Here is a 14,381-nt window from a genome sequence, read left to right on the forward strand (position 1 = left end):
ATGTCACCACGGCTGGTGCAAGGATTTCTGCCGCCCTAGGCAAAGATCCATTTAACCGCCCCTTCACGTCACTGACAGACATACACTCGCTCACTGAAACACACACACACACACACACACACAGAAACTCACTGACAGACATTCACTCACTGACACACACACATACACTCACACAGACACTCACTGACAGACAGACTCACTCAGACACTCACTGACAGACATACACTCACTCAGACACTCACTGACAGACATACACTCACTCACTGACAGACACACACACTTAATGACAGACATACACACACACTCACTGAGAGACATATACTTACTCACTGACACACACACACATTCACTCACTGACAGACACACACACACACACACTCACTGACAGCAGGAGTTGGAGTCACCGTTAGGCGAACTAGGCATTCGCCTAGGGCGCCGGCCTGCTTTGGGCGCCCACCGGGATATTTCCTGGTGGGCTCCCTCTGTCTTGAACTGCAGCGCTGGGCAAGCGGCTCTAGAGCCACTCCCCCTCAGCGCTGGGCCGCTCCTCCAGGCACCCGAAGGTGGGTGTGCCCAGAGGTGCCCTGGCAGAGCAGGCACCTTCTTACCTTGATGACTGGTGCCTGCTCTGCCATCAAACGCCGGTGACCGAAGGAAAAGGCAGGCAGCGAGGGAGGCACCTCGTGCACCCTCTGTGATGCCGGGAGCCGGGATATGACGTCATTCTGGCTCCAGCATACTAAACGGTGGGTGGGAGGAGTGAGGAGCTGCCCCACACTGGACCCCAGGGAGGTGAGTGTTTGAGTGTCTGTGTGTGTCTGTCAGTCAGAGCCGGTGCAAGACTATTGTGTGCCCTAAGCAAGCCCATCTACTTGCACCCCCCACACAAAAAAAGAAATTGCTAACTTTGTGTGTTTCTTTCCCAACTGCTTTGTGTGTCTGTTTTTACTATTCCTCAGCCCTTCTGCGTGTCTCTTTTCCCAGCCACTTTGCGTATCTCTTTCTCTTCCCAGACCCTTTCTGTGTCCCACCAGCCCCTCTGTGTGTCTCTTTGTCCCTCAAGTCCCTCTGTATGTCTCTTTGTCCCCCAACCCTTTTGTGTGTCTCTCTTTCCCCTTCCTCTGCCCCTCTGTGTGCCTCTTCCCCTACAGTACATTTGTGTGTGTCTTTGTCCCCCCTAGCCCTCTGTGTGTATCTCCCCCACCCATAGCTCTGTGTGCCTTTTCTCCCCCAGCCCTCTGTGTGCCTCCACTCCTCCCTCCCAGCCCTATGTGCCTCTCTGTACACCTCTTCCCCCACTTCAACCCTTTGTGTGCCTCTCACCTGCCCAACTCCCTCCTTGCAATTTGCCCCCTCGCCTGTGCCAGTTTATCTTCTTCCGCCATGTAGCGTGTCGAAGCCGTGGACAGCGGTAGAGGAGCTTCTGTTTCATTCTCCCTGGTCTGACAGGAAGCTGTTCAGCACTCTCTATGATTACTTCCTGTTAGACCAGGGAGATAATACAGAACCTGTTCTACCGCAGTCCACAGCTCGGCCACGCTACATCCTGTGCAGTGCGTTGCCCTCCTGCAGGCCACCCAGAGACCGTGCCCCCGAGCTGGTGTGCTCTAGCCGACTGCCAAATCCACCTATTGGTCACGCCAGCCCTGATGACACTCTCACAAGGGCTGAATTTCCACATGCCAATGGCTAGCAAAGGGAGTGGGAATTTTGAGCCCTGTTCGAGACCACTGAAGAACGCACTGTGACTTGTTTACCAGCTGTAGTATCAATAGTAGCAGTTCAAACCTTGGAGTCGCAAGTTAAAGTGTGTCAACTTTCCAACAACAATAAAATTAGTAACATATACCTGGTATATAATAGCATATAAATCACAACTTGTAACTAAAAAATATCAAATCTGTGAGGGCTATTGAGTAGGCAGGGATTTTGTGGAGAATTGAAGAAGAGAAGAAGAATTAAATGTGGGAATGTTTCAATTTATTTACTTTTTCAGTATAAATATTTTGTCTTTTACACCATAATTTTTCAGGAATTCCAGAGACTTGCTAATTTTAGACAAAAATAGCTGAATTGTTTAAAAGACTCCAAGCCAAACTATGGCCTAGATCACAATCTATTGGTGATAATTGTTTATAGCTGCCGATGAGTAATTAAAGATTACAAACATTGTTGTTTTGATTTTTTTTACAATACTTCAAAAAAGGGCCCCATATCTCACACTCTAACATAGCTCTGCTCTTTAAGCTATTCATACCAATAGGTAGGTGAATTAATTTATATCACAATGAATTTATCATCAAGAGGTTAAAAGGCAAACAGACAGCTCATATAAATTGATGGGAGATTTATTTATTTATTTAAAATTGTATTATTGGTGTTAAAAAATAATAATTATTTAGAATAAATCGTTTATATTATCCCATGAATAAGTCGTTAATGTTATCTTACTAATAATACCCCTCCTCCATCTCAGCTGAGCTGGGGACGTGTCGTGAAGGGCTCTATCACGCAGTGCTGCATCCGATGATGATGTAAATGAATGACTCATTAGCAGGATGACTCACAGAGTAATTACAATGTATGTACATTTTCATAGGAGGGCCATGTTTGGCAGACTGCAGGATGGATGTAACGGCAAATTATGAGCTTTACATCACAAAATCACTCAACTATAAATGCAAACAAACTAAACAAGTGTCCTTATAAGAAAGCAGGATAAAGGTGTGTATGATACTAAGATGAGATCCTGATATAAAGTGACCCTTCGTGACCAATGGCTATCTATAACAATATGTTCTTTAAGGATCCTATTGCAAAATTGAACCTTTAACTACTTAGGAGCAGCATGGAGATGTCAACAGTAAACAAATCGAACATTCCAAGCTGACCTGAGACCTGAGGTCTTTATGGACTAACTTGTGATGGTGTTACATTACAAAATTTGGTTCTTAAAGGGTTACTCCAAGTACCAGGATCACTTCAGTGATTTATTTGATAACAGTTTTTTTTTATTGAGGCTGTTAACAGCAGGTAAATAATAATGTGACAGCAAATGTTAAGGAGAAGTTTCATGAGATACAATAGTGAAAAAAGAGCGTCTTTTACTCTTCAGTTGTTTAAAGTGGTCATGGTGCCTGGAGTTTGTATGTACAGTCTTTGCTATGAAACGCTGCGTATATGGAGATTAACCCCTCTGCTACCGGAGGTGTAATTTGGGACGTCATCTGCCAGCCTGGAACTACTTTTGTGGGCTTTCTAACATTAATTCTGTGCATACTTCTATAAACAGAATTGGAATAGTTGGCTGAGAGTAGTCAGCTGACTCTCATCCAATGCAATTGCGATGCACTTAGATGCCTTTGTTAGCAATGTACTACTGGAGTAAGACAGCCAGCACGAGACATGCAGGGCATTTGCTAGTTCAGCACTGTGAGGGTTTATGCTTGGGCTGGTGGCCCCTAATATTGATGCTTTCCAGGGATTGACTGGCCCATTGGGGTGTCCCTGGGAGACAACAGTATGTGGCCGACCTGCCAGACTATAATGAGTCTGTATAATGTGGAGGTTTTTGCAAGTACTTGTGCTGTGAGATGAGACATTGGAGCTAACAGAGTCTTTTGAAGCTGAGTCAGTCACTTAGGGATGCACATATCTCTGTGATCAGTCATTCTGCGGCTGAGGTCATAATGACGTAGGTTGGAAGGATATATGATGTCACACCTAGCAATTCCAGCAGCCTCCATCTTTCAAACCCACACAAAGCTTTGTGAAATTTGTGTTTAAATCAGGCCATTACTTAGAACTTTCTCCCCATAACACAATTGAGATGGTCAGTCCTCCCCTGCCCCTAAAGCATTTGCTTAGGCCTAAGCTCTTTTGGAAAAAGCATTATGAAATTAGCATGGCATGCCATACATTGTCAGCTCTATATAATAATATTTATAAGAATATGGAAACTGCAATATTCCACAGACGGTTCCATGGAAGGTTTGGCTCTGTGTGGCATTCTGCTTCCAGTAATGTATTTGCCCATTAGTCAGACCATAATCATCGTTATAGCAGATATTCAGCCTCTATGTATATTTCTGTCGTGAAGGATTATCACCCAAAACGTGCGGTGTATGATGTGACAATAGGATGAATGAAGCTGTTTTAAGAATATGCAAAAGACGTGGAACTCTCTTGGTACTCTTCATTGATAGAAAATTAATACACACTGCCCTCTAGTGGAATAGATTACAGTGTATAACAATCAGTTTTATTTATTCTATGAGAGAATCACTAAATGGTACCCACAGCACTTTTCTGTTTGTTTGTTTGTTTGTTTGTTTGTTTGTTTGGTTGTTTGTTTGTTTGTTCTTGGGGAGGGGGATAATGAGAACTGCGTGCCCAGTCTTTTATATAAACAGCTAAATATTAATTCTTAATTTTTTTTACTAAGAAAAATATTTTTCCTGTCCAAGCAGGTTTTAATTTACCTCCTGCAGTATTCCTGATCACATCTGCTAGAAGGCAGTTCCGTGTATCTACAACCTTTTATAGAAAGGGGAGCTGGTGTATATCCAGAAACAGAAAGCCTTTACACAGGGTTGGTATTTATTATGTTTAATTAGACCCTTTAAAAGCACACACAAGGTTAAAATTACCATCATCACTCCATCATGCTAAGGGTACACATATGCACATTCAGACATATGCAAATAAATACCATACAAGTGCGTGTACACTCAAGAATTCCTTCTATAGTACTATAGACATAGCTGGAAAATAAGAATTTTGTAGAAGGAGTTCATTAAACATTTCTAAAACATTTAAAGAGAAATTGAACTTACATACAAATAGGGGTTTAGCAACATAAGCACCATCTCTGATATTATTAAAAGGACACTATGAGCACCAAAACAACTTTAGCTTAATGAGGTAGTTGAGATAAATATATTATACTCCTCCAGTCTCGCTGCTGAATGTAGCAGTTAACTCACTTTGTCTATGCAGCCCTTGCCATATTATTATTATTATTATTATTATTATTATTTATATAGCGCCACCAGATTCCATTGCGCTGTACAATGGGATCTCCCCTGGATTACACTCACACAGCCTCTATACACACTTCCTTGATAAAGAGTCATTTTTTTTAGCTTTCCTTATTGCAATGTGTTTAATTTAGATTTTTTTCTTCTCTGATTATTGCCTTCTAGTGCCTGCAGCAGCATCCTGTGTGTGTGGTTCCAGTTCAATAAACAGATAAGAACTTCTTACGTAAACATAGTATGCTGTAAAAGTAACACTTTTTTCAGTGAGGCTGTATGAATCACAGGGTACGAGTGGGCTTGGTATCCAACTCCTAAGTGGCAGGGAACTGAACAGTGAGACTGCAGGGGTTATGGTGGAATCTGTACGTGCAGCATTTCTATTTGAAACGCTTCACATACAGAAATATTTGCACCACCGGCACACATGACTTAGGAACTCTTTTCTTACGGGCTACCTAATGTCAGTTCTGTGCAAAATTCTGTGTGCAAGCAGCAGATGTAATGAACGTCTACCCTGCAAGGGGAAGCTTAAATCTCCCTTTCCACCCTCTCTCATTTGAGCTCACCCTTCCTTTATTTCCTATGTCTCATCTATTGTTTTTTTTTTTAATCCCCTCCATCCCTCCCTTTTCCACCCACCACTGCACTCTAAACAGGGAAGAATGCACCAATCAAATGCTTCTCACCATTTGATTGGACAATTGCCCCAATAGGGGACATTAAACAAAAAGTCTTTATTTAGAAAGGGTTGGAGTAACCATTTAAACTAATTGGTGTCTTAGGGAAATCGTGTTTATAGGACACCTTCTAGACTCACATTATAATATGCCTCTTAATAATTTTATAACCTCGGTGTGAATAACCATGGAATAAAATGGAATACATATTTTTAAAGTATCGGGTGTGCTATGATTCACTTTGTCTTGTATATCCCATGATACTTTGTTTTATGCTGATTAATGTGTCAGATCTAGCCATGCTTATTAAAGCTCTGGTGTATGTGGGCGATTTCTAGATGCACAGTTTATAGTATATCCATCAAGTGGGTGATATTGTGGCATGTGAGATTGTATCAAGTCATTGCTATTTTATTATGGGAGTGATTCATCAAAGTGTCTACAACAACGTGCGGACTGATGAATGAATCAGTCCCACCAAAGTAACACAGAATAAAGTGATGGTATCTCACCTAAGATCATATCAACTCTTTGATAAATAAGCCTTTTTATTGGGAACCCCATTAGGAGCTTACAATTTGTTGATTAAATGCTATATCAGTCTATTTATTTTTTTATTATGGAGAAAATGTGATGGCTTAAAGGACTCTGTGTCTGTCTATGACTCCTAAAATGCTCATCTATCCATGACAGAGAATTTTTTTTTTTTTTTAATTGTCTATTAGTTTAAAATCTTCCAGCTATTTGTCCAGACACATTACAACACTCATGGTACTAACTGGGGTTAAAAAGATCTTTTCAAAAAATTATATTTTTGTTTTTCAAATCTTGGATGCTATAGCTGTTGGTGTTATTCAAGGTCAGAATTTTAGTAATAAATTTGTGAAAAAGGGTGAACATATGCAACTTTTTTAAGGTGATAACGAAGAGGGCGTTTTTTAACTTTACAGTTCTTCAATATGAAAAAGTCCATCTCGCAATTGCCATGAAATTTTCCTTTATATGTTTAGAATTACCTGAAATCGCCTCAAAATGGGATCTACTAGCTTACTGGTTACTTGGGTATGATGATTAATAACAAGTCTTGTGTTCTCCCAATCTTTCATCGCTGACCTCAGTAGGTCATGTCCCTGCACTGAAATGAGTAGGTGGGCAGGTTTATGATCCTCACTGTCTACACGCTGTCAGTCCCTTATTACCTTATTTAATAGGGTACTGTCTACACGCTGTCAGTCCCTTATTACCTTATTTATTAGGGTACTGTCTACACGCTGTCAGTCCCTCATTACCTTATTTAATAGGGTACTGTCTACACACTGTCAGTCCCTTATTACCTTATTTAATAGGGTACTGTCTACACGCTGTCAGTCCCTTATTACCTTATTTATTAGGGTACTGTCTACACACTGTCAGTCTCTTATTACCTTATTTAATAGGGTACTGTCTACACGCTGTCTGTCCCTTATTACCTTATTTAATAGGGTACTGTCTACACACTGTCAGTCCTTATTACCTTATTTAATAGGGTACTGTCTACACACTGTCAGTCCCTCATTACCTTATTTAATAGGGTACTGTCTACACGCTGTCAGTCCCTTATTACCTTATTTATTAGGGTACTGTCTACACACTGTCAGTCCCTTATTACCTTATTTATTAGGGTACTGTCTACACACTGTCAGTCCCTCATTACCTTATTTAATAGGGTTCTGTCTACACACTGTCAGTCCCTTATTACCTTATTTAATAGGGTACTGTCTACACACTGTCAGTCCCTTATTACCTTATTTATTAGGGTACTGTCTACACACTGTCAGTCCCTCATTACCTTATTTAATAGGGTTCTGTCTACACGCTGTCAGTCCCTCATTACCTTATTTAATAGGGTACTGTCTACACGATGTCAGTCCCTTATTACATTATTTATTAGGGTACTGTCTACACACTGTCAGTCCCTTATTACCTTATTTAATAGGGTACTGTCTACACGCTGTCAGTCCCTTATTACCTTATTTAATAGGGTACTGTCTACACGCTGTCAGTCCCTTATTACCTTATTTAATAGGGTACTGTCTACACACTGTCAGTCCCTTATTACCTTATTTATTAGGGTACTGTCTACACACTGTCAGTCCCTTATTACCTTATTTAATAGGGTACTGTCTACACGCTGTCAGTCCCTTATTACGTTATTTATTAGGGTACTGTCTACACACTGTCAGTCTCTTATTACCTTATTTAATAGGGTACTGTCTACACGCTGTCAGTCCCTTATTACCTTATTTAATAGGGTACTGTCTACACGCTGTCAGTCCCTTATTACCTTATTTAATAGGGTACTGTCTACACACTGTCAGTCCCTTATTACCTTATTTAATAGGGTACTGTCTACACGCTGTCAGTCCCTTATTACATTATTTATTAGGGTACTGTCTACACACTGTCAGTCCCTTATTACCTTATTTATTAGGGTACTGTCTACACACTGTCAGTCCCTTAGTGCCTTATTTAATAGGGTACTGTCTACACACTGTCAGTCCCTTATTACCTTATTTAATAGGGTACTGTCTACACACTGTCAGTCCTTATTACCTTATTTAATAGGATACTGTCTACACGATGTCAGTCCCTCATTACCTTATTTAATAGGGTACTGTTTACACACTGCCAGTCCCTTATTACCTTATTTATTAGGGTACTGTCTACACACTGTCAGTCCCTTATTACCTTATTTATTAGGGTACTGTCTACACACTGTCAGTCCCTTAGTGCCTTATTTATTAGGGTACTGTCTACACACTGTGAGTCCCTTACTAGGTGTGTGTGAGGGGGATGTGTGTATATGTTAGGAGGGATTGTGTGTTGGGGGGATGCAGATTAATGCCTATATAAGAATTTATTTATTTTAACTCAAGAAAAAAGAAACAAAAAACAATCCCCTCCTCTCTTTTTACCTTTAGCCTGGGGGGGGGGGGGGGGACTGGCACGGTGGTGCCTGGGAGGGGGGGGGGGCGGCACTCTCACCCCATCCCTGGTGGTGCGCTGAACTGCTAATATACATGGAATCCAGTGATTTTTACCAAGATTGTTCAGACTTGGTAAAAACTGCAAATTTCTATGGGAGTATTTCAGGACATTCAATGTAGGCTCAGGCAGACTGTCTCTGTCCGTGGTGCTGAACTCCAGGCTTGTATTAGCTGTGGGAGGATTATTATCATTGATGCATTACACATTGTAGTGAACTGAAAACCAAACTGCAACATTAAAACTAAAACTGCAATGCAAAAAATAGCACATTAATGAGACATTTAATAAGAACCATATGCATTAAAGATGGACCGATAGCTGGAGTGTCCCCAAGTCACTTTTATTAAGTAGATCCCTGTAAGTCGGTTGTATTGGGTCACATTGCAAATGACTTGAGTGAATATCTGACTTTGAGATTTTCCACAACTGCTCTTTCACCGGACAATGTGCAAGTTTGTTTTAAAATCAGCACAACGTGGTGCTTTGAAAAGAAATCCCTAAGAGGGACTGGGAAGATAAGAATAGCAGGCAATGCTTACTGAATTAAAGAAGAGAATGTTGCACTAAAAACAGAGTTGACAACCAGCTTGAAAAGGTTAAACTGCTGATTCCCAACACAGTTCTGAAGGCTTGCTAATAGTCCATGGCTTTCCAAATGCTGTTCCAATAAGGACATAAACAAAATAGGGCCATTGATGTGCCTTGAGAACTGGGTATGGAACGACTGATTTAGACGAGAAGTTGAACTTTATACTTTTTCCTCTGCTTTTCCTCTATAAATGTTTAATCTCATTGAAGTGGTTATAGTGTCAGGAGTCCTTCCACTCAGTGTTAAACTATTTTTAGTGTTTCACTACTAAATAAGAGTCCCCAGCAGCCCATCCCCTCTGTGTTGCTTGAGCTAATGAAGAAGCATTATCCTGAGCAGCTATGGGCGGCTGTGATTGACTGAGAGTGTCAGCTGATCTCATTCAACCTATCACAGCACCCATTGCTGGTATGAATTGCCATGTCTAGAAGGAAGTGTGTAATTTCTGACTTAGCTATGCCACCATTGGGGGCAGGCCTGTGAGTGGTCAGGGGCTCTTATTTAGTATTAAGCTGCTGGTTTAAAATGGTTTTCATACTGAATGGAGGTACTGCACCAGGTGACTCCAGAAACTCTGGGACGGTTTAATTCTTTTTTTAACGAATCAGACTCCTAAAATTCCAGCTGAAAATTGGTGAAACTGATGTTCTGTTTATGTTTTTAGGAAATAACATTTTGCATATTGAATGTAAATTCCAAAATCAATAAATATATTCTTTGTTGTTTTGTATTATAGTTAATGTTTTTTTTTTTGTTTTGTTTTTTTGTTTTGTTTTAGCTATTTGAGCACCATGGGGATAAAAGAGAACCTTTACTTTTCTGAAAATTACACCATACAAAATATTGAAAATCATTTATAACTTTTTAAAACTTTTTTCTTGTAATTCACCATTTTCCTTTAGGCTTATAAGTTTTGGAAACTGACATCACAATCAAGTTCATCCCAGGCACAGACAAGGCACAGACAAGGCACATCATGCAAATGAGGATGAGAAATTGAAACATTATTTTACATCTCCTCTTCTCTGTGTGATTTCCCTATGCTGGCTGCAAGGTGCAAATGGCAGAGGCTTTCTTTGCCACTAAGAAAGTAGTTTAACCCCTTAAGGACCGAACTTCTGGAATAAAAGAGAATCCTGGCATGTCACACATGTCATGTGTCCTTAAGGGGTTAAACACTTTGGTGATTTTATTTCTATAAGAAAATAAAGTGTTTCATTTTAGTTATAAAGCAATATAATGTTGATTTATTAAATTAGTTGTGTTAATTAATGTTAATAAATAGGCAAGATGTTGTCAAGTAGTTAAAACTCTTTATTAGACTGTATGGAAACATTTTGCAGCTTCTCTTACCAACAATTAAAAGATACTGTCACAATTTTAAGAGTCTCTCACACAAACAGTGTATGGAACGAGGAAAATAAACGTATGCTAAGCTATAAAAACAGTAACACAGTGACAATATGTTGTTAAGAGCAATTTATGCCCAAGAGGACTTCATTGGTTTGGAGAAATGTAGATTCTTATTATCTGTGTGCTGTCTCCCCCTAGTGTTGATTTAATTCACAGCGTCAATATTTTACATTGAAAACAATGCTCTCTGCACTTAACACACTGTGGGGACTGTCTGCAAATTTGCAAGGCTCTGCTGTATGGATAAACCTGTTGAAGATCATCTGGAAAGATAACGGAGCCCACTAGAGGGGCTCATACCTGTGTATTACTGCTCCTAGGATGAGATATAATAAAATTACATGAATGTAAATTAGAAAAAATACACCATAAAAGTTATCATGTACCCCATCTTTATATAAGGCTGCACACTAAGAAGAGTAATTTATTATAAGGATTCTGGGTCCAACCCATATGATGCTCAGCCAGATAAAATGCTGATTGAACATGGTGAAAATTACAGACAATATACCTGGATTGTCCATAGACTGTCTATAAGTGGGATATATCTACCGCCCATCTATGGTAGAAATTGGTTAATAGCACATGAGAGCTTTAGTCTTCTATGTCAGTGAAAGGGTTAATGGGTAGACCGATTTAATGTACCAGGTAACTTTAACACACACACACATGTTAATGTACACATTATCTGTACCATTCTCTTGTAGCGAATGGATCCGTGAACAGACTTGTGAAATGTGAGGTTAATAATCTTGTTGTAACTAATACATGTACTGCTCACTGGCAGTGCATGGGTTAATACGCAGCCTTGTCCATTTTTGTTCTAGATTAATAGATTATTGCACAGCTTTTCCCATCTCTGGCAGTGGATGAACTAATATACAATTGATTGTATTCTTGAGTCGTTGCCAAGTGGATATAATGGCTTACCCGTCTTTGGCAGGGAATGAGTTAAGGCACAGACTAATGTAATACTAATTTGACATCTGATTGTACATAATGTCTTTACTCTACTGTGGTAGTGAAATAGTTAAAGCATAGGTCAACTTTACATCCCAGGTTTATATCTTAGTTTATATAATATATTTATTCCAGATTTAACCTTCTCTGGGCGCGAATGGGTTAATGCACAGGCCAGCTTCACCCTAGTTTGGCAGAGAAAGTGTTAATGCACATGTCAGCACATGTCCCTTCTCTGACAGTGAATGGATTGATGCGCCTGTCAGCCTCTCCAATCCTGGCAGTGAATGGGTTAATGCAGAGACCAGCTCTATTCTGTGCAATCAGAATTGCATTATGTTGTTCCATTGAAGTGGAACATTGTATGGATACAGGTGAAGTCAACATCCCCCCCTCCCCTCCCCCCCCCCCCCCCCCCCAACAAATAGTCACCCCACCCCCTCCCATCACTCTCTCCCACCCCCACATTTACATCTACATTCCCCTCAGCTACATTGAATCTCTCTGAAAGTAGTGGGTGTTTGCATGCTTTAAATATCCCTAATACCACTGTGTCCTTCCACTGGGGCATCTCCCTGTTATGATTTCATAATTCGTCCAAACAAGCCGAGTTAGCCCTTGGCTAGTCACAGTGTGGCCAGCAAGTGATGAGGTCCATACTTTGTAGTGGACCAGAGGGGGTGTTCCAGTCAGTGACTAATGCTGGCTGTGCACATCACAATCTCCTCCAGCTTTAACATCACGAAGCTAAGTACTTGTGGAGGAGACAGGGGCACCCCTAATCCTCTTTCTACTCGTTGCTGACATTCAAACGCCTTTTCTCTCTGGACTTTTATAAGGGAGCTGAGGCTCTGGAACAAGGCTAGTGGATTGGGACATTTGGCTATCTGCAGGTGTACAATAGGTGAGTATTAAGCAACTTAGCATGGCGTTAATAATTCATTGTGATATAATAATAATAATAATAAAATAATACAATTGTATAATAATATAATAATGTATCTTTATATATGTGATCTGATCTATTATGTTTTTTGTTTAGTCATCTGTGTATCATACTAAACCTGATTATTTTGTGTTTTTCATTCTATTAGCCATTTGTCTTGTGGCTCCTGGGCATCAGGGAGGTATATGCTTCAATATATGGAAACCTGTTACTCCTTCCTAACTACCTTATTATTGAGAGAGCCACAGATGCAGTATAAGGTGTCTCTATAATACTGAAACCCTTTAGTCTTGATGACCAATAGGTTTGGTTTTGGAAAGATAAACCCAAACGAGAAACGAATCTTTTAATTGAATGAGCTCCCTTTAGGGGGGAAACTGTAAAAATAATGAATCTAGTTAATGTCATTGTTTGAAAATACTGATACATTAATGGATAGAATTAATGATGGCCGTTGGAATCCTGACTTGTTTACATTCTAACCAAATATTTATTGTATCTATTTTAATGTTCACTGTTCGTTCTATCTCATCATAAAATGTTTGTATTCTGTATAAAAAAAATATTGTTTAAAATATAAAACCGACCTGCATGGATCTGCTTTTGTTTAGATCAGATTTAGTTAAATGCACCCCCATTTCTATTTTAAATCTGTGATTATAGGACCCCATTTTTTTATCCTTATTGTGGATTTGAATGTATGTGAGATCAGACTGACACTAGCCATTATGGAAGTGTTCATAGCCCATTGATATAATTACTATTGAAGTCATGGTCTACTGAGTTAGTCTATAACACAGGGCAGCCACAAGCAAGGATATCATTTCTCTCAAACCATCTCAAGCTGAGCCCCTTCTTTCAGTGCTTTATAGAATAGCCAGCAAGCCCCTCTCCTTTCTGACAAGCTACAGTTCTGTTCTGCTGTGACTCCATGCCTAATTCTAAAACTGGATCCAATCTACTGCTATCATGTTATAATGTATCATTTCAGTGCCTGGGACCCATTGGCATGTCCTCTGCCCTGCTCTAAAAGCAAACCCCTTCTTTATTCAAGGTGGATCCTAACACTGACCTCTTAGAAAGAGGGAAAAGGATTTTAGTCATTTGCCAAGAACATCAACCAAAAGGATTTTGTCACTTTAGAGATGGCATCGTCTTCACCATCTTCATCAAATACCAACCAAGACAACACCAACCCAACCAATTTACCACCTACAAGTACGATTAAATTTACATTTTATGTGATACAATTAAAATGATATCAAATATTGTATTTTGTTATGGTTTAAATTGTTTTTAAAAATGGATAGATTGAGTTGTGATTGTTTTTTATTATATATTATTTATTATATTAAAGATATTTTGTAACTCATGAATTAAAATGCAAATGGAGTGTTGGTGATGATGTGTGTGTGTGTTGATGTCTGTATCCCTGTTATTCTACAAAACTGGCTTTTAAAAGTTTGTCAGCTGGAGGGTGCATCTTGTACATAATCAGAAAATAATCCTAGATTCGCAACAGAATTGAAATAAAAGTGAAAACCCACTATATGATGGGGTATTTCAAAAAGCCTCAATTTGGTTTAGTTTTGTCAGAAGCTTTTAGGCTTTCTTTCCAAGCCCTCTAATCAAGCCTCATTTTGGTGATAATTGCAGTAATTTAGGGAGAAATGACTCTGCTCCCATGTCTGGTATTGTGTGGTGGGAATGGGGGTTGGGGGAAGATGTTT

General features: G+C 39.7%; 1 protein-coding gene across 1 annotated transcript in view; it reads left to right on the forward strand.

The window, feature by feature from the left end:
• Positions 1 to 12,192: 12,192 nt before the first annotated feature.
• Positions 12,193 to 14,381, forward strand: part of GAD1 (glutamate decarboxylase 1) — an 86,831-nt gene continuing 84,642 nt past the window's right edge. Inside the window, exons 1-2 of the mRNA XM_063429716.1 lie at positions 12,193 to 12,609; positions 13,706 to 13,869. Coding sequence (XP_063285786.1) covers positions 13,797 to 13,869 — 73 coding nt within the window. The 5' untranslated portion in view covers positions 12,193 to 12,609; positions 13,706 to 13,796. The remainder of the gene's footprint in view (positions 12,610 to 13,705; positions 13,870 to 14,381) is intronic.

This window comes from Pelobates fuscus, chromosome 8, assembly GCF_036172605.1.
Source record: "Pelobates fuscus isolate aPelFus1 chromosome 8, aPelFus1.pri, whole genome shotgun sequence".
NCBI lineage: Eukaryota > Metazoa > Chordata > Amphibia > Anura > Pelobatidae > Pelobates > Pelobates fuscus.